Genomic DNA, 24,141 nt, shown 5'->3' with positions numbered 1-24,141 from the left:
TTATAAAGTACTTTGTATGTAGCTTAATATTCATTCTTTTACATGGAAGGAGAGAAAAAATGACCTTGGTAAAATGCTGCACCACTAGCGATGCAGTGCACGGCCCCCTCTGCTATACAGATTTCATAGTTTTGACCGTACTGGTGGGGAAAAAAGCTCCCACCACATTGGCACTTGGTTTAGTTTTTCTGCCCCCATTCTGTAGAATGTTTTAACCTTCTCCATTGGCTATCCTATTCTCCAAAAATGACTGACTCACATCTTCTTGTTTTTCTCTCTTTCCTCTCTTCTTTCTTGTCTCTTTTTTCATCCTCCACAGACAAGACCTCCCAGAAGGAGGGTTGGGGTACAGGACATCACTGGTAGCTTAGTAATTTTGCCCTAAGATAAGCCTGTGTAAACCGCTGCCAAAATGGTGAAGCTTCCGGTGATGTCGTCTCTGATTGGAGGACTGGGGGAAAGAACGTCACTGGAAGCTTCGCCATTATGCATTAAGATAATCTCATATGAACTTCCTCCAAAATGGTGGAGTTCTGGTGACATCCTCTCTCCCGATCAGAAGATCAGGAGGAGAGGACATCCCGGAATGCTCCGCCATTTTGCCCTAAGATAACCTCGTATGAACTTCAACCAAAATGACGGAGCTTGTGGTGATGTCCTTTCCCCTGATTGGAGGATCAGGGGAGAGGACGTCACTGGAAGCTCTGCCACGTTCAGATTGTGCTGAATTAAAGGTGAGTGTCCCCATTGCAAATGCATGGAGGGGTCCTGCAGACCTTCCCTGTCCCCTAGCAAGCAGATTTACGAAAATGCCATACTCGGCTATGGCGCTAGCTTGCAGGAGAGAATCTAGAGGATCTAATGAGACGCCAAATGTGCATGCACAGAAAGTGATTTCACTCCACTGATTGGCTGTCTCAAGCAACTGAAACTTGTGCAAAAATACAGGTTAAATAATGCATATTAAAGTACTTACAAAGTAATGTAATGATGAGTAAATAACTATGAAATATAAACTAGATTAAACATTAAATATGCATGTCGATAAATCAGTTTAATACAAAAAATTTAATTTGTTTTTTTTTATTAGTATTTCCTCTCAAGCTTTCGCAAAGTCCACATTGTGATAGCATATGGAGAAATAATAATTCATATTAAAAAAAAAAAAGGATTCAAAGATTAAATTGTTATAAAAGTTCCCAAGAACCTTTATACATATTTTATAAAACTCTGCGCATTTCCAGGATGATCAACTGAAATATAATTGGTTTAGACATTATGATTTTAAATTTTAATCTCACAATGTCTAATAAATTAGTACTATAATACTGATATTAGGCTCATAGGAGGCAAATCAAGTTTAGCTTGGCTAAAGAGACCTTGTCAAATGTGAATCTTTTAGCTATCTGTAAATTTTATTTCACTGTTTGAAATAATAATTATAAAGTAAAAATATTATGAAGTAAAAACTAAGATTAAAAATGAATACTTATGAATACATATGACGTATCAGTAGTGCCCGCTTATGCACTTCTGATACTGATGTCAAGCGTGTAATCATAATCAAATGATTGACACTGTATATCCCTGAACAATATAACACTATATAATAACCTGGTGTGTCAGCAGCACTTGAATATTAGAATATTTATAGAATATATATATATATACCACCAAGTTACTAATCCACTCCCTTGTGATATCCCGCCTGGATTATTGCAACTCCCTACTAACCGGTCTCCCTCTCTCCCGCTTTTCACCGCTTCAATCCATCCTCAACACTGCAGCCAGATTAATTATTCTCTGCCGCCGTTCCTCATCCGCTGCCCCACTATGCCAATCACTTCAGTGGCTTCCCATACCCTCCAGAATCAAATTTAAACCCTGACCTATAGAGCCCTCAACAACTCTGCACAACCTTACATCTCTATCCTCCTATCCAAATACACACTCTTCGCTCCTCTCACGACCTGTGGCTATCTTCTACTGTTGTTACCTCTTCCCACTCCCGTATTCAGGATTTCACCCCTGCCGCTCCCCTCCTGTGGAATTCCCTTCCCCGTTCCGTCAGACTTTCTGCCTCATACGCAACTTTCAAAACCTCTCTGAAAACCCACCTGTTCAGGGAAGCATACAACATTCCTTCCCATTACTCCCAACCATCATCATAATCAAGCCATCTGAACAATCAACAGCTTCAACACATCATCGGAACCAGATCAACTCATCCCCATCCAAGCAGTCCTCTCCTATTGTCTCACTTCCCCCTCAACCACCGACTAGATTGTAAGCTCACAAGAGCAAGGCCCTCTTCTCGTTTGCGGCAGTTTGTTATTGTATGTGTTATTGTATGTGTTTCTAAATTGTTCTTCTGACTGCAAAAGCGCTGCGGAATCTGCCGCCGCCGCTTTATAAATAAATGTAATGTAATATACTGTATTGGCTTGATTATTGTCTGCACTCTTAAAGTTTGGTGCTATTTTAAAGAACATTTATTTTTAAAGAAAAATTATACATTAGTGGAATAGTAAAACAGTATTTTATCTAATGAACAGGAATACATGTATTTTAACATTTTTGGTATCTATTACACAGTTAGTCAGCATATGTTATATACAATATTTGGAAAACCAATCACCATTTTAAGGCCCCCCTTAATTCATAATGCACCTTACTTATAGATATGCCACTCTGCCTCCTGATATTCTTCATGCCCTCAGATATGCCACTCCGCCCCCCCCCGACTTAACAATGCATCCCCAGACTCCCTGGTGTCTAGCGGGGGCAGCCGGTGGACCTCTGTCGCTGTTCGCCACTTCCGCCGTGGCTTCTATGCAGGTGCTCCGTCATAGAAGTCCCGGCGGAAGTGCCGACAGCAGCATAGGTTGTCTGAGCGCATTGCGCAGAAGTTCACCGGCTGCCAGATAGGAGGATCCAGATCCCCTGCAGTGCTATGGGGATCTCTCCTGCTTGCCCGTAGATGGACTAAATAAAAAAAAACAAAAAAAAAACTGCCGGCCCCCGAAACTGCATGTCCTAAACCCCGATAATAGGCCTATATGGTGTATATATATATATATATATATATATATCTAATATAAATATATATATAATATATATATATAATATATCAAAAATTAAGAAACTATACCTGTAGTGCTAAATTAAATGGCTATACAGGTACAGGGTGAAGAATTAGTGCAAGCACGTCAGTAATAACTGAGGTATGTCATTTTCTGAATGACCCGTTGGAACAGCAAGGCAGAAACAGGAAATCTTCCAGGCTGCTCACCGCCACACTCCTCAGTCTCGCAGTCCCTCAGCTAAGAGTGTTAACACAGGCACACCTGTAGATATGGGTGTATCTCTCCAAAGCACACGGGAACAGAACAATAAAAAACAGGCCCCGCACTCCGACTGTAGGTTCTATCAAAATATGTTTATTTCGCTCGAAACTTGTTTTTTTCTAGTTGGAGCAGCCCCTAATTGTTTGCTGAAATTCATCATCGGTCATCATGCATGTATTGTTGGTGGAAACATAAAGCATTAGCGACTTCTCATCCATATTTCACTATGCAGTGAACTGCTGCAAGTTTAGAATATTGTGTCACCTTCATTGTAAATATAGATATTTGTGAAGTAAACTGTACTGTATGTACTATATATCACTGTGGATATATACGGTAACTTAAACTATCTATCTCTTTCCCATAAGTGGCCTACTGCCAAGGAATGTTTGAATTAGTTTGGTCACCTGAGTTCATAAACATCTCAATAAAAGAATAGAGCATTAGGGATAAGCCATTAAGTCACTTCAACAAAGATTCCAGGAGGAATAGACTTCTAACGTGAACTACATTAAAGCATTGCTCTACCTGCTGTTATGAATGATACATGAAACCTTTTGCTTGTATCATGGGGTTTATATTGATGAGCTGCCAGTGCTACTTTCATTGGCTTCGTGTGCACTCTATCAAGGCATAACAAGCTCATTTCTTATCTTAAGACGTACAGCCAAAATAAAACCATACTCCTTTTAGCTTCAGCGGGACATATCCGGTATTCTATTGCATTTTTAGTAACCTCTACACCACATGGCAGTCAAAGGCAGTACGTTGACTCATAACTGACTGGTTTCCAATGAGTGTAAAGTATAATGTCTTAAAGTTTGGGCTCCATTGTGTATCTAATATAAACTGCACGTTCCTTATGGCTTTAAAACAATAATCAAAGTAAAGAAGTAAAGTAAATAATAATACAATTAAATAATGTTATCAAAGAGGTATTTCGCATTATACATAGTATACACAGGCTCTGAAGAGCTACAGAAGTGTTTCTGACAAGGGTTGTGGATATACCTAAGCTCACTTACATTTGTTATATTGTTTTATTGTATAGTGTATATATACATATATAATGCATGTTTCCTAAGTTACATTTCATATTAAATGTAGTTGTTTAGAAGGTTTTACTATAAGGGCTCACAACACTATCTTAATCTGTGAAAAAACAGAGAAAAAAATACTTTGTGCTAAAGCGTTTAATGGGATAAAAATATAGACCTATTTCATGTTTTATGAAATGTGTAATATACACTTGAATGCAAATAAAAATACAATACCTGAATCTAACATTAAATCTATACATTCAATTAAGTTAGTGTCCATTTCTGCGGCACCCATACACTATATTATAAAGAAACTAACATTCTGAAAAGAAATCACCCATCTTTACCACCTTCGAGACCCCACTTTTCACATGTGATTCTCATTACAATCAAGCCACTGTACGTTTGATCATAAAGTGTATCTTTGGCCAGGCAGTCCCTCACTTCCTATGTCGTTCCAACTCAACCTAACAGAGTGTAAGCTTCCAAGAGAAGGGATCTCCATTACTAGTATGTCTTAACGTATGGTAATGCTATTGCCAATTTTTCTCTAGACAAAGGTAATGTCAACCTCACGTACTGCAATATCGCTACACATTCTGCTGGCTCTCTACAAAGTGGGATCATAATTATATTAGATCCACCCATTCTTTAAATAAAGCACTTCTAGCCCCAACGTGAAAAACTTATGTACCCTTAACAAGTTGGCTTTAGGTGAGTTAGAGGGAATGTTGTTTTATTTTTATAAAAGATTGTGCAGGGGTTGTTACAATGACATACATATAAAAATGGAAAATCAACCAAGATGCCCATCTGGACTTGAACACCTATAAACAGCCAATTACACATGCATACATCTTGGGAGATATATTGTAGATCACAGGTTAAGACTTTTTCAGTTCTGAGTTTATATGCTCTAGTTGACTTCCTCATCTCCCTGTAGAATTACATCTCAACAACACTGAGCAGGCAAAAAACATCTCCTAAGAAGTGCATGTGAGTTTGTGTATATAAAATATATATATATAGGGAAAAACAAGTTTGTCTGGTGTCTGTAGATGAGTGTTTAATAATGCTTCCACTACCCCCTTAATTTTAAGTGGAAGAGTTTTCCTTCACCTTTACCCACCATAACTTATGTAATGGTATATAAATCTTATAAAATCATGTTTTTAAAAAAAAAAAATATATATATATTCACACAAGTCACCTCAATGCATTTGCTTTCTTTCCCCACCTCCAGTTATTTACATTGCGTTACATTTACATGTGTTTGACCAAATGCATTTCCCGAGCAGTAGCTCTCCAAACAGCAGAAGAGGCATGTTGCTGCAGCTCTCATACTGCAGTCTTTCTATCAGGTAATGTTCTTAGGTAATAAAATAATGTATATCAGAAATACTTGCTATATTAATTATTTGGTGGTGGGGCTGTATGTAAAATTAGACTGTCCATTTATACTTTCTAATACTCAATAAGGAAAACCAAGAATAATAATTTTTTTGTTCAAACACATACACACATTTGCCTTTAACCCCTTCGTGACAAAGGCTGATTTTACTTTTTGTACCCTTCGTGACAATGGCCGTTTTAACATTTCTGCGCTGCTCGTGTTTAGCTGTAATTTTCTTCTTTCCCGTTTACTGAACCCATACACATTAGATATTGTTTTTTTCAGGACAAAAAGGGCTTTCTTTAGATGACATTGTTTTGATTGTATCATATTATTTACTATTAAAAAAAGTATAAAATATGGTGAAAAATTTAGAAAAAAATGACTGTTTCTAACTTTTAGTTGAAAAATCTTTTACTCATCTATAAAAGGTAATAAAAAAACCTGCTAAATAGATTCTACTATTTGTCCTGAGTTTAGAAATACCCAAGGTTTTTATGTTTTTTTTTGCTTTTTTCTGCACGTTATGGAGCAATAAGTACAGGTAGCATTTTGCTATTTCAAAGCCATTTTTTCCAAATCTGGTAATTCTTCCCCCCATGTGCCATTTCGGGTATCTTTGAACCCGGCCAATGCAATTTACCCCATCAAATCATATATTTTTGAAAACTAGACAGCCCAGGGTATTCCAAATGCTGGTATTTTAACCCTTTCCAAGCACTTATTCTACCATCAGCCTTTGTCAAACTTTATGGTAATAATTTTTTTGCATTTGTTTTTTCACACACATTTTTTACTTTAGGTATGAATAAACAGGTTCTGGTATATGTCACTATCATAAAACACCCCAATATGTGTTTAGCAACATCCCCTGAGTACAGCGATACCTCACATGAATGATTTTGCCTGGCTGTTTGGGGGCAAAAGGGCCACATTTGGGGCATGTGCATTTTTCAATGTTGAACTTTGGCATTTGGGGATCCACTGCCCATCCCCTATTTGGTACATCTTTGAGCCGGGCCATTTCAGTGTGCCCAACAAAACCATATATTTTTTAAAACTAGACACCACAGGGTATTTTAAATGCTGGTATTTTAACTCTTTGCATGCACACATTTCACCACCAGCATTTTTTCAAAGTTTGCAGTAGTATTTTTGTGTGTGTATTTTTCCCACACACACCTACTTTATGTATGAATTTACAGCTCTTGGTATATGCCGCTGTCACACAACCCAATATGTGTTCAGCAACATCTCCTGAGTACAGTGATACCCCACATGCATGGGTTTGTCATTTTTGGGGGGAACTAAAAGGCCACATTTGGTACGTGTGCATTTTTCTAATTGGAAATTAGATGTGTGGCCATCCTTTCCCCCCGTGTTAATTGGGACCTTGTTGAACCCGGCCAATTCAATTTACCCCATCAAATCATAAATTTTTTAAAAGTAGACACCCCATGGGCATTTAATATGCCAGTATTTTAACTCTTTCCATGCGAGAATTGTTTTAAGCTAATATGCTAATTTTAGGACTTGCTCACAAAAATATATTTTTTATATATATATATTTATTTTTTTTTGCCATTTTTTAAATTTTTTTAAAATTTTTTTTACTGGTTTTTTACTATTTTTTTCTAATTATTAATTTTATTTTATTTTTAATTTAATTTTTTTTAATCACACTGATTAGAAAGCTGAGCTCTATTGACTTGCATGGTTGAATGCAGTACCTATATTCAACCTGCAAGTGGAGCCAGAGTTCTCTAGAGGGTCTGGAGACCGTCTAGCGAACTTTTTAGTCTTTATTGTTTTTTTTTCCCGGGCCGCCGCCATCTTGCTGATGGCGAAGATCACCAGCAGCTGCGGCTGTGACCGCTCTCCGGAGCGGTCACAGTCCATCCCCAGGTAAGTGTTTGGTGTTGCTGGATGCCTCCTGATCAAGGCATTCCAGCGACACCATTTAAGTTTAGGAGGCGATCGTTGATCGCCTCCTAAACGCTTTTAAAACGGGCGTCCGCCGCCATACAAAGTATGGCGGATGTTGACGCCCCGGGGAGGGGCCAGAGATGGCCCCTTTGTGCCGATAATGGCATTGCTGAATGCCTCGAGGTCGAGGCATTACAGCAACGCCGTTTCGGTGCAGAAAGCGGAAATAGATCGCTTTCTGCACCCGTTTAAAGACGTGCCGGTCCTGGCACGTCATTTGTCGTTATCGACTTGAATTTCCGTGACGTGCCCGGACCGGCAATTGTCATCAAGGGGTTAAACTAAGCATAATAGCAGTGGAAATACGCAGTTAGGGTATATAAGGAGAATATCATTAAGAGGAGTAAGGTGTAGATAAAATGCATTTTTTAAATGGAAGAATAGTGATTCACTTCTCTCCCTTTTTGCAGAGGGTTTCAGAATAGCTTTATCAATGAAAATTGTAATTGAACATGTTTGAAGTAACAATTCTGATTATTTTTCCGTAATAAAACACTTAAAACTACAATACCACTTAGTTTCAATTAAGCTTCTGGCCTTTTACATTTTTTATATTTATTGATTTGTGTAAATATTAAACAATATGGATTGTGTGCAAACACAGGTGTAGCTCTGGGATCCAAAACCACAATATGTGCTTATTGGAAAAAGAGCGGACCTATCACACAAACAAAATTTTAGATTAATTTTTTCATGGTTTAGCAGGTTATCATAAATTTTATTAGATTTGTGGTGTAGATGGCAAGTTTCCCAATTTACTCCCTCATCGCTCCTTAATTAGATTTACAAGAATATGTATATGTTAAAAAAAATAAAAAAAAAATAAGACAAAACCCACAAAATCTCAATATGGAAAATGTTAAAAATAATAACCCTATCCATTATCAATAAAACTGAAGTCTTAAACTTCATAACACATGGCCTTTTGTTTAGATCATTATTAGGCACGTGTTGGGAGTCCAGGGTCAAGATACATCGTTAAAACATCTTGCCTTGTTAAGGAAGTCTTGTACAAAAGAGCTATGATTATAGGGAAATTAATATTATATAATACATGTGGCGTGTATATAAATGAATGACAAATTCCAGAGCCAGGCTTTCTTGTCCAACATCGGTGCCTTCCCAGAAGGGGGGAAGCTGTTATAGCTGCAATGGGGGGACCAAGTACATATTAATGTTTATGTATGTAGAATGTGCTGTCATTAAAGTCCCTGTTGATGTAATGGTCAGGTGTCCTAATACTTTTGTCCATACAGTGTGTATATAGATATACCCTATGTTTTCTTAGCTACAATGTAAGCACCTAGTAGGTTTTTAGGGCTTCACACTTTATAGGAATAAGTGACCGTTTTGTTTTGGCCAAAACACAGAAAATATTGTTAAGACTGCCTATTTTTAAATGTGGTTGATTCATAGGAATGAGAATCTGCAGAATTCATATGCTGTTTCCAGTCAAATTTTTCATCTAAAAAAATGTTATTAAAAAAGGGAGAAATAACATTATCTTATTTATATAGTGCTTCTTACAATAGATACAATTCACGTAGTGCTTCATGCAATAAGTATATTCAAGAGGAATGACAAAACTAGAATTGACTAGGGAGAAACCAATATATTAAGTAAAGAGGGCCCTGCTTGCAAGCTTCCAACATGGAGCTCACGTGGACTTCCACCAGATTAGTATCAATGACATACAATAGTTGCTTGCTGCCAAACCAGTGAAAATGTTCTCTATTTAGTAATTAACAAGACTACTGTTAATAATACTAAGTTTCCACAAAATAAACGACGCTCATGCAAATGAATATATATATATTTATTAGAGTTTAAACACAAGCTACATCAACTGATCACATTAGTGATGGTGGTTCTGTCTGAACTGAAGTCCACAGTATCCACATGTTCCTGTTTTTGTTTCTTTGTCCTGCAACAAATTAAATAAAAAAAAACTAAAAACCTTTTTCAGCATACTAGAATTGAGTTAACATTAACTGTATACACTAGAACATGTAAAGACTAGTCCTAGTTTAATTTATCATCAAAATGCTCTTTTAATACTACCTAAACTTTAACATCAATACAAAATTGATAAAATCGTGATAAAGAAAGGCACACAAAATAGATTTGCTTTTTTACATTTTAAGCCTTTTCCAGTATCCTGAAAATGTGCCATTTTAACTGTTTTCAAATTTGCAGTGAAATGCTATTTTTCTAGGCACACTGCTGCTACATTTAGTATGGCCAACAGTAAAATTACTTACTCTTGCCGTTAACATCTCAGCCCATTACCATTTCATAGGGTCATTTGATATTTAAGAATAAGCAAATAATACGTTAAGAGGAAGGAACTTGCCAAGTTAATATAAACTTTAGGATGTCCCAAGGCGCCACCTCCTCCATCGCATGACACCACTCTGCTTTCCGACACAGTCACTGGTTGCTCGCTGATCAAGTTAATAGCAAACTGCTCGTTGACCTTTAGAAAACATATTGAAAACATTAAAAACATTTAGCTGTTAGAATGTTCCACACTTTTTTTGGTTTCCAAAAGCAAGTGAAGTATCTATTCACAGAAAAGCTAAAATACATTTAAAAAAAAAAAAACAAAAAAAACAAGAAAATTATTTGAAATGGATACTGAACAGGTTCCTAATAAAATTAACCATTCACCGTTATAAATAAAAATATCTAATTCTTTGTCTTAAAAATAAACCGGGAGAAATGCGTTACGTCAGGAAGGTGCGGATTATATACTTGCTGGCTGGGTTTAGAAATGCCTACGCTAGACATGTAAAAGTGTTAGAGAGGCCTGAGTGACCACGAAAAGGGAACCTTTTCTTCCTTCTCTTCGGAGTGAGGCTAGGTTTCCACTTGGGTATTTTTTGCAAAAACGCCCATAATAACGCCATTTCAGCCACACGGCGTTTTATTAGTGAAAAAACGCTGCGGCCAGATGTTAGCTGTTCTTCAATAGGAAATCGCACAATGCCATATCCACTTGGCATTTTTCTGTTTGCTGTTTTTTCAGTCCTCTTTGGCGTTTTACTGATTTTTTGGGCTCTGTGGAAGTTTTTCAAAATTGCAGCATGCTGACACTGGCGTTTTTCTCCAATAGAAGTCTATGGGAGAGAAAAACGCCATGAAAATGCCATGTGGGTTTTGCCTTACAAAAAAGGGGCAGGACCCAGGAAGAGGAAGAGCTGCCATTTTCCCAGTACTGTGGTAAAACTTTTATCTGCTTGTACACTGTGTGCTGTCTCTGTGTAATTTATTAGCAGCATGGCACCCAGAATTGTCTTTGATGTGTCCAAGCTTATTCAACTAGTGAGTATCCCTTGCAATTTGCACCATCATTTGGGGCCAATCTTCCTAGAGGAGCAGACATTCGGAATAAAGCATGCCTTACAAACCACAGAAAAGTGACAAAAGGGTCCGCCGGGGCGTTTAAGTAGAACTCTACCAAAGAAATGACATCAGGAGGGGGCAGATACTTGCCATTTATCCTAATCCCTTTTAGCTGGGTGAATATTCTAACTTGTAAAGGGTGGCAGAACTGCCTAAGGTCAAAAAAGCAATTTCCACAGAAAGGCTAAAAACGCCAGAAAAAACGCCAAAACGCAGGAAAATGCAGTGGCGGTTTTTCTGGCGTTTTTCATCAAGAAAATAACGCAGGAAAAAACCCAAGTGGAAACCTAGCCTGAGAAAAGTTTCTGCATTTTGCAGTCTGGGTTTCCCAATCACAGTATGGGGGGGGGGGGGTGTCATCAGAGAACTTAAGTGTTTCTGTACAGCCTTTGCGGAGTCTCTACTAAATAAATCCACACCTTCGACACACTTCTGACACCCCTAGAAAGGAAATGCCTGAAGTTTGTGCATTAAGACATAAGTATAGTGGCTCCCCTGTTAAGCTAACAGCCAGCAACTGACAGATCGGTTGACTATCGGCTGGCAGAAAGATCTCCCCGGTGAAATAAAATAGTAAGGAAATACTTGCATCCTAAGGGTCATTCTGACACTTTTTTCCCAGATGTAATAGTAAGTCCAAAGGTACCTGAACAGGTTAAATGTTAATAGATTGTAAGATCACCAGAGCAGGGCCATTTTCTCTTTCTGCATCAATATGCCTGTACCAATACGTGTTAATATTGTCAATTTTAAATTATCTATGCTAAATGCTTTCATTGTTCTCTATTGTAACAGCACTAGCTAGCGCTATATAAACGTAATGCAATGTTTTTGTGTACTCTTGTGTAAGCAGTGTCCAGGCCTTGAAGCGTCAATACACAATACAAAAACAATGCAAGTAGAGCACGGGAAGTGTGTTACAACACTGTACATGGAAAGCATCATGGGAAATAAATGCTAGTGTGTGTTACCTGCCAATGTCTTTGGTGGAGCCAGATAAATATGCCTAAACAACACTCAAAACCAGAAGTTTTTTTTTTATCTCAGATGTGCCGGAACCTCTATTCATTTCAAAGGACATTTCATTTAGCCGCTTAAAAACTTCATACAGACCACTTTGCAAAGCAAATATATACCGTACTTAAATTGCATAAAAGAAACTAAAGTTTTCCACGCAACAGCTAATCTTGCTTGTGTTACAAAGATATAGGCTAGCAACTGCAAGTGACTTCCATTTACCGAGTCTCACTCCTCACGGGGCATCCTTAATAGGTACATTAAAATGATGTACTGTTTCCATCTTCTCGCACTGATGGATAAGACTGCTAACCGCACATAGGCTGTGTTACAGTTTAAAGTAATGTGATGTCTTGGTGACTGACAACGCAAATACCTTCCAGGTTACTCTGGCAGACATCAAGGCACCGACTGTGGCAGCTGAAAGACCCCGTCTACCTACTTTGTGGGATGGCCATGCGATGCCTTGACACTTCTGAATGACAAAAGGGCCATACTACTGTCACTTAATGCACAGCCTCTCAAGGCATGGGTGACCTTATTATTAATGCTTGGTTTCTGAAAATCAATCCTACTGCAGAAATACGCACGCATCCTTTCTAGCAGATAAATGAACAGCAAATACAATGAAAACATTTATTTTGATCGCAGAACAGTGGCTTATGGGAAAAAAGAAAAAAAACATACCTTATTGTACCATGTATATAGAGTATACAGATTTTGGTTATATTTTTACAAAATTAAGGCTACTATTTTTATAACATTGTTAAGTGCTCACAATTACAAAAAAAGATTTTGAGACCATAAACTTGAATGTTTATCTCTACATGTGATAAACCTGAACTGCTTTATGAATTTAATTACAAAAATGTGTAAACGTATAAAGGAGCCTGCCATTACCCATCATAATCATATATGATTGGCGATGTAAGTTGTTATTATGCACTTACATTGGTTTCTAGTCGTTTTAAAAAGATATTAAAAAGGTGACACTCTGCCTGCAAAATTAAATAGGAATCAGTGACGCAAACAGTGTTTGCTTCAGGGACCCCACTTACTCCGCTAAACAAATGCAGTATCGCTCATTTATTTAAGCTCATTTATTTTCCATGCAGCCACCTCTTGTTTTCAGAGTACAATTCAGTAAATGCATTATTCCCAAGTGGCAGGGATCTGGAATGAACCCACCTGGAACCCTCATTGCCAGTTAAAGGGGATTTTAACACCCCTCCTATTCTCTCCACTTCCAACATCTCTGACCAAGACTTTGCTCCCTCATCACAGCAATTATACCAGGTACATACATTCTCCTCAGCCCCACTCTTTGGCAGCAGCCACCCTCAATTGCTTAGTCTTGTCACCCCTTTTTATATGTCCTACTGTCTTTCTCCCACACTACCTGCTCCCTTTGAGCTATTCCCTCACATCTACATCATTTTGTCTCCATAGTCCTTACACCTACTTTAAACCATCTCTCTTCCCACTGGCACGCTCCCTTAAAATACACCAGCATTTCACCATCTAACACGTGTTCTCTTTTAACTCTTAGCTTGACCCTTTCCAATTTGATTTCCATCCATGACACACACTACCGAGCCCTCAGCACAATTACAATGTTCTACCGGTTAATACAACGGTCTCTTTAAAATAATCACATGCTCTTTAATGCATATAATGGCTGCATGGTCCCTCGTACATTTGTGCCCCCGCCCCTCAGAAATCTGTAGAAGCCACCAATATGCATTTGTCCCTTTTCCCACCTCAGCTATATGGAGTACAGGAGATGTGGCTGAACACATCTCCAATCACACAATATTTTATGGCCAATCAGCTCCAGCGTGGCCCAGTAGCTTTAAGCAGCCAATCGGTGACAAGAATCATCAGACCAAAAATGTAGGTGGACAGCAGCTTCTTTATTAGGTTGGAACATTTTAGACTTTTTTTTCTCTTTTTGGAAGAATGCATATTAACTGAATATTCTGATGTGCATTCTTCCTCACAGGGACTGTCAGGGACAGTAAACCGTGCCCTAAGATCGAGGGTAAAAACACAAAAGTGAGCAAGGATGATTTGACTGCAAAAGGTTTAAGTTTCAACCGCTTCATGACGAAGACACTTCTACGTGTGTGGTCAACAGCATTTTCAAGATTTCAGTTATGTCCTCGATCCACTGTAATTTTCCTCTCTCTCTCTCTCATTTAGTCTACTCACACATTACACAAACTGTGTACATAGCTAGTGCAAATGAGAGATATAAGTCCAAAATGTATACACATATCTGAGTTTTGATACACCTTATATGTCTAGGATTTCCATTTATTTTGGCAGTTATACAGTTAATATTAAAACGTGTTTCTAAATTGTAATATTGATACATTAGGAATTCGGGGGGGGGGTCGGGGTCTTAGAATACCAGTACTACTCATATATCAAAACCGGGACATGCAATAGGTATCTGTATTCCATTATTGTCATAATGACATTTAAGTGCACATTTCCAATCTCATGCAAAGTTAGAAGTTTAAAGACGAAAAATGATTTTCAAACACACATTGCAACAGATTTGTTGCCAAGCATATGTGGATCTGCAACAATGCAGAAAAGCCCCACATGCATAAGTTTGGCATGTTTTAGGAGAGTTACGGGCCAAAATGAAAACATTTGCATTTTTTAGGTGATGGGTATGGTGCGATACAGGCCATTTATTTTCTTTACATTTTTACAACAATGTAAATTTTCTAATTGTAATAGCATATTTGCTAGATTATAAGACCACCCCCCAAAAGTTGAATCTTCATTTAGGGAAAAAATGTAAAAGAATATCCCATAGGAGTTTTACTAGTAAATATTAATTCACTTCCGCTGGGGCTTCTATGGTGGAGCACCAGAAGGCCATGTCATGCTGCCGCTCTGTCTTAGAAGCCCTGGCGGAAGTGCTGGGCGGCAGCGGAAGTTGTCAGAGAGGACGATCCAGGTCCCCTGCGGTGCTGCAGGGGATCAGGATCTTAGTCTTATAGTCAGACCTCTATTTGAGGTTGAATTATAAGACGACCTTGAATATAAGACAAGGGGTATTTTTCAGAGCATCTTATATTCGAGCAAATACGGTACTTTTTTGACTGCTCTGGAGGAGGGAGCAGTGCACGATAGCTAGAGATCCCAGACATCAAGGATTTCTTTTAAAACAGGTGAAACTCTTCTGACAGCCTGTCACAGCACTTACAGCGAATAGTAGGGAATGAGGACAGACACACTGCACAGCCAGCCGCCAGCTGTTTCTAAAAAACTCAACAAATGTTTTTCTTTTTACAATAAAAAGGTGTACTAAAATTTAGGTTAGAGAAGGAAATGCCCCTCTCCCTCTTTTGGGGGGGTAGATAGGACATAAAAAGTAGTATATAACATAACACTTTGGTCTTACAGAAACAACAGGTGAGGAGGGCCCTGCTTAAACAAGCTTACAATCTAGAGGGATTTAGGGTGTATTACACAATAAGCAAAAGTGCCACTGTTAGGGATGTACCAGCCACACTAGTATAAGTATTGCAGAAGAGGGACTAGGAAAAGTGAGTTAAAGGAACATGGGAGGAAGGGAGTCAACATGTAAGAAGTGGGTCTTGTGGATTCTTTTTTGAAGGCCCAGAAGGCAGGGGGAAAGAGATAGGCCCGGGAAAGGCATACCAGAGGATTGGGGCAGCACTTGAGAAATCTGGCAAGAGTGTGTGTGTGTGTGAGAGCTAGGATAGAAGGAGATCATTGGATGAGCAGAGTGAATGGGTAGGAGTGTATTTAGAGATGAGTGATGAGATGTAAGAAGGGAAAACGCTATGAACGGCTTTGAAAGAAAGTCAGGGTCATGAAATGAGTCCTAAAGCGCACAGGCAGCCAATGAAGAGACTGACAGAGGGGAGAAGTGTTAGTAAAGCAAAAGGATGGAAGATAAGTCTGGTAGCAGCATTAATGGTTGAACAGGAGTCCAGCTAAGATAGGGTTATAATAGTCAAGGCAGTAGATAATGAGGGCATGGACAAGATGATCCCCTTGGTTTGAACTCCTCATTAAAGAGTTAAATGTGGGTATTTAAGGGAGGTACATTAAATACACATATACAAATACCTACCTCTTTCTGACGTCCAACAAATCTCACTTTCCTGTAGTCATTTTCATCAAACACCTGAAATAAATATGAAATACATTTTCAGGCTTTTGAAAGTTTAGTTATTGAAAACCATTTATGTAGTGCCAAGATTACCAAAGAGGTGGTACTGAACATAAAGAAAATAAACGCTGCCAGTCAAGAAATCACATGACCTAGACAAATTCTCGTATTCAGGATTTCACACGTGTTGTAAACCCTTCCCTGGAATTCCCTTCCCTGTCCTGTCAGACTTACTCCCTCATACACGTTTTAAAAACTCTCTGAAAAACACTTTTCTGAGAAGTGTACAAGCTTTCTTCTTAACACTCAGCAAGCATCTTAATCAAGCCATCTGAACGGCCAACAACCTCTACAGATCATCCTGACTCAATCAACTCATCCCTGTCCAAGAAATCTTCTCCCACTGTTTCACTTCATCCTCAACCACCCGCTGCAATATAACATAACCGATGATCGCATTGACAGACTTTAGGCAACAACTTGGAGAGGTCAATTTGTTGTTTTAGCTTAAAAACACACTTGGCACACAAAGCTAGGTTCATATTGAAGTGGTTTGTCAAGAACAGCGTGGCCCACAAAGACCTCAACCCCAATTAACACCATCGGCGTGAGCCGGAATACCAGCAGCAAGCCATGCCTAATTGCCCAAAACCACTAACGCTATTGTGTCCAAATAGAAGCAAATGCCACCTGAAATGTTCCAAAGTTTAAGTAGACCACCTTTCCAGTTGTTATATTATTGTTATAACTGCAAAAGGAAATGAACGCTACATAAAAAAAAAACCAAAGGATTCTGTAATAATGAGTTTGAAAATCTGGTGTCCACATACTTTCTGCCTTGAAGTGTATATGGGGGTTGCAGGGGAAATAAAAAAACAATGAACGCTTTCCTTCAAGATCTCCCCACTTATTGCTTTTCAGTACGTATAACTAAATCATTCTCCTCAATAAACCATTCTTCATTTAGAAACAAGTTGTTTGCTGTATTGATCCCTCCTTAATTCTTGGTACCAGCAGTAGCGAGCATCAGGGTACTAGCTGGGACAGTCAGAAAACATGACCGTTCTCCATTCAAAAAGTGCAGATTAGGTATAAGAGGCACCAGTTGCATGGTCCACAAAGAGGTTTGGGGTTACAATTAAGGCAGTTCCAGCTAATGCTCCGGGCTATTAATCCAGAACTGGACCATCATAATATAACGAGAAATGCTAGTGCCAAACAGCAATCAACATGGCAAACAATGTAATGCTTTTACTGATTGCCCCAATTTTACCACTTTGTATCAGAAGCTTCCGGTTTACATGATCAGAAGAGACATTGGTTTCTATGGCGACTACCCTAAATTTAGCACTATAACAGAAATGAATGAAAAGACATTTAATGGCAGCTCGAACATGTTATGCAGTAGGATGAATATTAAATGTAGAAGACGATGGCATTAACAATTATTCTGAGGCACAAGCAGCTGACATTTGTAGGTTGACATATTGGCAAAGCAAGCAGGTCATGACCTGGCCGGTGTGGGTAATTTTCTCCCCGGTGCTGTAGGTCGGTGCAGTGTAAGCTCTCCAGCCCCGTGCGCTATCGCGCCCCAGAGACGAGTAAAGGCACGGGCTCACCCCACCCTTCCATCCGAAACCCCGAGCGCAGACACGGAAAAAACCGGAGCTGGGCGCCGCCATCTTTAATGTCACCTCCGCTTGCTCCACTGAAGGCTCTAAATACTCCACCCCTGATTGGTTCCTTACCTTCTCCGTAAAAACCGTAGCGCCGCAACCTTAGCGAGAAGTCAAACGCTGGCCAATAGAAACGCAGCTTACGCATCACATGAGTGGTAAAGTTTCCTATTAGCCGAGTGCGCATGCGGGATATCTTCGTGTTCTGCGGCGCGCGGGTGCGTGTGGTGACTTTCTCACTTTATGTAGTTACCGGCTAACGTTTTGGGGACCGTAAAACCGGGGCTCGGGCGGTGAAGTAATATAGTGTGGGAATCCGTGTGTTGGGAGCTCTATAGGTGTAATCACTTCTAGGCACTGCGCAAGCGCCTCGATATTGAGCAGCCTCGATGTACGTTTGGGGTCTTCTTTCGTTTACCGCCTTAGAGTAGAGTTGGAATAATAATTGGCGACAACCGCGGGGGTACTTTCTCTACTGGAGCTAATGTTATTGTTTGCCTTAAACGCTAAATATATCTTGCATAGGGACATTATCGCTGTAACAATAGTTCTCTCTCTTCTCTCCACCACTCTCTCAGCTGACAGGAGAGGCTACAGTATTTGTGGTTTCAGCTCCTCAATGGACTATGTGTTAAAGAAGGCCTGTTCCTGGCTGAACTAGTCCTTTGTAATGCCTAGTTCGATCATTGGCATGAAGAACTCTCTCATTTAAATATATTTCTATAATATAGGTTCATCCAAGTTGGCTCTTCATAATCTGTGGCGGGTTTGAGCTTGATACTCTACAGGGCACATGGATGATGGGAGACTTCCATTTTTGAGTAAAAAAAAAATAAAATTGCTTTCACGTACTAGATTTGAACATTTTTATAACTTCTTTTCTCTTTCCCTAGGATTTCAACAATGGCTTCCCTTTTACTAAGGAGAGCGCTCTTATCTATGTCTAAGCCGCTCACGGTCTTGAGGCACCACACAGAACGTTATTCCTCCCTTCCTCTGCTTTCTAGTGCCTGCCGATGGTCTACCGTTATCTGGGAGATGAGTGGATTAAAGCAAAGCCCGTTTCTCGCTAGCAGCTCCCTTCTGTCCGAGCAGCAGCAGCACCGTGGGATGAAAACAAAAAGCGCTGTCAAGAAACGCTGTGAAGACTGTTACATTGTGAAAAGACGAGGCCGGTTATTTGTGTACTGCAAAAGCAATAACAAACACAAGCAGCGGCAAGGATAGCCGTAAACACGGAGCAACAAAAAGTGTACACGCTATTGAATGTTAAGGCCTTTTGTTTTTGAATTCTGATAATTAAAGTCAACAAAACCCAGTGTAAAATCTGCGTGTTTCTGTCTAATTTTAGCATTGTTTCAGGGTAGTCTGCTTTCGTTAGGTAAGCTGACCATTTGTTCTCTTGATAATCTAAGTGGGTTTCTTCTGACCGAAGGATTACGTAGGCAGCGCTTGTATAAATTAGACGTTCTCTGCAAAACACATAATTATGGAATCTGTATCTATAACTTTGTATCCACTTAATTTCCTATCTTTCAATGCATGCTACAAAAGGTTGAATGTTCTATGGCTACACAAGCTGGGGGGGGGGGGGTCATTACCTTATTACTAATATCGTGACACTCTTAAGGTTAGATATAGTGTTTTGTAAATTGCCTGAATCTAAGAATTGGCTTTAAAATAAAAAGGTGCGAGGAAAAGATTCCATAGACATCTGCTCGAGTTGCGCTGCCCTGTTAGAAAGCCGTCAAAACACTTTAAATTCGTCTTAAGCCATCCAGTATCCATTAAAAAAAAAAAAACTTTGCTGCCTACTGACCACAAGTATTATACATTCATGAAAATAATGGATCGCTTTGGTCCTTTGTAATAATAGGTTGCTAAACATAAAGTAAAACTTCCTTATGTTACAGCTATACCTCTGAGCCTATAGTTTTAAATTATGAGCATTTATTCTAACATGTCTCCTCATTTCAAATAAATTTCCCTTCTGTACTTTATTAGGAGAGTTTGTGGTTTCATCTCCTTGCCTTCACTTTGTGGAAGTCCAGCCCAGTGAGCTTCTGCTGCAGCAAGAGTTTGGTTAAACCTGCACAAAGTACAGTTAAATCAACAAAGATTTTGTCATTTTCTTTATTGAACTATGTTTTAAACGGGGACAGCTGGAGAAACTTTTCTGCATTGGACCTTCATTATGAATGATGATGTGAGGAGATTGAAACCACAACTCTCCTGTCATCTCTCCCTTTAGTAAGAAGACCACATAGGGGTCATAGTAGCTCACAAAAGTTTGTTTTTTTTCTAGAAACAATTGTGCTTACTTCAGTTGGGGGAGAAATGTTCTCGCACTATCTTTAACACACATAAATACTCATAACAACACACATTCACTCTCATACATCACCACCACATACTTTCACCACTGGGTAATGTGTTATGTGCTGCGCTCCCGCCTCCGCAAGTGGGCCTGTCCAAATCGGAACAGTCCTTTTTTTAAGAATTTTAGAGCCAACCCCTGCCTGTTATAAAGCCTGCCCCGTTCTTATCACAGGTTTAGTGACACTTTATTTCATTTACGTCTCACCTCTCAAGGAGTGCCTTGACATGGCAAAGTAACTTAAGTGGTTTAGCCACAATACAGTACTAAAGTGCCATGGTTATTAAAATATCACTAAAATTTAGATATATTTTTTTATCTTATTGTTGACAGGATCTTCAGTTGAAAGTGATACAGTTTTCCTGCACAAATGTTATTTATTATGTTATTTATTTATGTTTTATTTATATAGCGTAGCCCCTACAATTTATGCAGCGCTTCCTGCAATTATATATTTTGTTTATTCCAAGCAAAAAAACATGTTGTCGCTGACTTACTCTCTCTCTCCGCACACACCACCAATTGGAGGAATGGGGAGGGTTTGTACCCAATGTGTGCATCTCCGCCATGTTGCAGAAGTACTCTGAGGAGGCCAGAATAGTGCAGACAGACCAGTGGAGAGCAAGGAGAAAACGAAAAAGCAGAGAAGTGGAGGTGCCCAGAAGCAGAGCTGTAGAGGAGATGAAGAAGCAGAGACAAGGAATCAGTTGTCAGAAAAGGAAGAGCAACATTGCAGGAGGGAGAGTGAATGAGTCAAAGCAAATGAATATCAAAAAATAAATTAAGAGTTTTCTACACTATAAACGCTCTAACACATACAGTACAGTACAAATTCACATGTACATGCACTTGCATGCTTAAATGTACCTTCGTATACATACATGTACATTTATATCTTACACAAAACACCAACACTATTGCACACTTGTTTATAGACATTCCCACGTGTCCACACATTTCTGACATTCATAACAGTACCTATACACTTCAGCTGTAGGCAGAAAATAGTGAAGTGGGGGGATAAGATATTCCTCTTAAAAGGTGATCACACATAGCATACTTTTAACATGCTTTTCTGTCTCATTAAAATTGATACAATTAATTGAGTTCAAAAACACTGACAAATATATATATAGGCAATATAATGATATACAGTACTATGTTCCTATATGACAAATGAAACAAAAGCCACAAATGCAGTTACATATGTCATATCCATATGCCAATCTAACGTTAAAGTGAAAGAAAGCTGATCTGGTTTAACCCTTGGGCATTTATGGGGTGGGTGCAAAAAGTAATGGAACAAAGCTTCAGACTAGTACACAAGTAAATGGTATATCACCCATGAATCAGATCACATACCCAATATTACAGCAATTCCCTTTGTTCCCATTTGCGAGTCATGTGATTTATTTTTTTTACAGACTCGCAACACCATTTTTTTAAAAAATTTCCATTACATTTTTTTAAACAAGCATAAACTAGAATATATTTACATAAAGCAATGATCCATGAAGGTTACCATAACACCAAGGGATCATATTAGCCGCTTGAATGAAATTCATTAGAAATTAACTACCACTTAAATTAATTTTCCCACATTCACAAGGTTGTAATGGTGAAAAAAGGAACCGTCCATCAGTGTGTACTGACAGCAGACCTGTCATTGCATTTATTTATAGGTGAATATATTAACCCATTGTGTTGAGGTTTTTTTTCTTAGTAAAGCCACAATCTTTCACATAGAGATATTTTTTCTCAAAAGCATCATTATTTGCTGTAGGGATCCCCCCCCCCTCAGCTTTGTGTAGCTGCCCTTCCAACCCCCTCCTCACTTTTAGACATGCCACAAAATGAAATTTCTAAGCAACCATTTTTTCTAATCCAGTTCTCACCTGTCATGGATGTTAAAGAACATTTCTATGCATAACACTGCCCTCTTGTTGAAGTAAACAATAAATTGCAGAAGAACAAAAGGTACAATACCAGAAAGAAGCGTATTCTAAGCATGCATTGAAATGCTGTGATTTTTCTATTAAAGACAGAAACTGAATCAAAGTGAGAAAGTGTTGTGCTATTATAAGCAAAATAGTATATATATATATATATATATATATATATATACATATATGTATATATATATATATATATATATATATATATATACATATATGTATATACAAGCAATAGACACAATCCATCATGTTCAAATTGGCTGATGCTGTAAATTCAGAAGATGGCAAATGTTTAAGAAAACTGGAAGAATCTTTATAATGTTACTTGTTGACAATGGAATATTTTGCCTTGATCAACTTTCTAATTCAGTATGTCACTTTATACTAATATATATAAATATATACACAGTGGGGCAAAAAAGTATTTAGTCAGCCACCAATTGTGCAAGTTCTCCCACTTACAAAGATGAGAGAGGCCTGTAATTTTCTTGAGGATATCTGGTGTATTTCTTGAGGATATCTGGTGTATTATATGGCCCAATCTCAGTACATTTCATAAATATATAAAAAAAATGCATGCCTTTAGCAAAGCCAACATACCGATATTACCAGTTGGTCTGGAGCCTGGTATGTACAGAGGTAAAAAGCCTTCACTAACTGTCAGAGTCAGACAGACTGTAGTTGGAGGAAGCATAGGATCTTCCGAGACAGGTAACTGTAATACAAGAATGACAGACAATGGTCAAGGTGAATTGGACGGAGTACCATGCTTTACAGCTAATACAGAGGCCCTAGAACTGAGCACTAAGGGTATTCCTGCTGAGGGTTTCCATAGGGCTGATTGTGGTTCTGATGGCCCATGTATCTACGTGAAAGCCTCAAAGAAGATGGTCATCATGCTGCTCAATCTCATAAAGCCCATAGCCTCAATTCACTACTATGTCAAGCCAGCTGTATGGGCACTGAAGGTCAAGGTAAGGGAGCAGGATTGCTAAATCACGGTGTACAATCAAATAAGCAATATTTTCAAACCCCTCTGAAAAGAACAGATATCATATTCTGAAATAATTAACCGAATTTAGGACATGGTCTTCTTCTCATTTTCCTAATGGTCAGCCATGTTTACCACCCACAGAAAATGCATATTCTATGCCTTAAACCACTTTGTATGATTCATCTCCTTTCTATACATATAGCTTGGCACGTGTCCTGATACAATCTTATCCTAATACTACGGTACACTCAAAGCCATCAATATACAAGAACAGAGTGCTTCTGATCTATGTCTGTAGGCATAATTGTGGGAACAAATAATAAATATATTAATCATCTAAAGACGTGCCAGATATGATGGTGCTCCAGAATATCACGATTTTGCCGCATTAAATATGGTTGCCTATGACATGCACTGACATGGTACTCTATTCTACAAAACCCTGCCATAGTTATTGGCTTTTAACACTTATTTTGTGATTGATCTATGCTTTTAACATGCCTTCGTGCTTCTTTTTACTCAAAAAACAATATGATAATAAAAAAATCACAAAATTCCATGATGTTCTCAGAGGAGTTCACACTCAATATTGACTAATCCACTACGTTTACGTCTTCTACATTTGCAAATCCCTTTGGCTACTTGTGCCTTTCAGATTTGATTCCATTTAAAAATTTAAACCTTTTTTAACCTGCCGTTGAATCACTCTTTATTGCAAATGAATGAACTTGCTGGGGAATAAAGAAGGAAAAACACTGAAATGAACTTTTAGCCAATTAAATTTTTACAGGA

The 24,141-nt window shown here is 38.6% G+C and overlaps 1 protein-coding gene across 1 annotated transcript; it reads right to left on the bottom strand.

Annotated features, from left to right (window-relative positions):
• Window positions 1–9,621: 9,621 nt before the first annotated feature.
• LOC149302659 (NADH dehydrogenase [ubiquinone] iron-sulfur protein 6, mitochondrial-like) lies at window positions 9,622–18,029 on the bottom strand. The gene is made up of 5 exons (XM_089482298.1): window positions 17,959–18,029; window positions 17,859–17,889; window positions 16,309–16,362; window positions 10,120–10,242; window positions 9,622–9,690 (listed from the first exon to the last, which is right to left on the bottom strand). Exons 1-5 carry the CDS (start codon window positions 18,027–18,029, stop codon window positions 9,622–9,624), a joined length of 348 nt encoding a protein of 115 aa, XP_089338424.1.
• Between the last annotated feature and the right edge of the window lie 6,112 nt (window positions 18,030–24,141).

The sequence above is a fragment of the Sceloporus occidentalis genome, unplaced genomic scaffold (assembly GCF_023333645.1).
Source record: "Sceloporus occidentalis isolate IW3139 unplaced genomic scaffold, rSceOcc1.0.p SCAF_18, whole genome shotgun sequence".
Lineage (NCBI taxonomy): Eukaryota > Metazoa > Chordata > Lepidosauria > Squamata > Phrynosomatidae > Sceloporus > Sceloporus occidentalis.
The sequence above is the reverse complement of the archived record's forward strand: the minus strand, read 5'-3'. Positions and strand labels throughout refer to the sequence as shown.

What these genes read in the sequence shown, in the direction of transcription:
- LOC149302659 (XM_089482298.1), bottom strand. Translation starts at nt 18,029, where the DNA reads ATGGCGGCGCCCAGCTCCGGTTTTTTCCGTGTCTGCGCTCGGGGTTTC. An exon ending in TGGAAGGGTGGGGTGAGCCC is followed by an intron (nt 17,890 to 17,958) that starts GTGCCTTTACTC and finishes ACCGACCTACAG; the next exon opens with CACCGGGGAGAAAATTACCC. An exon ending in AAATTACCCACACCGGCCAG is followed by an intron (nt 16,363 to 17,858) that starts GTCATGACCTGC and finishes TATTTATTTCAG; the next exon opens with GTGTTTGATGAAAATGACTA.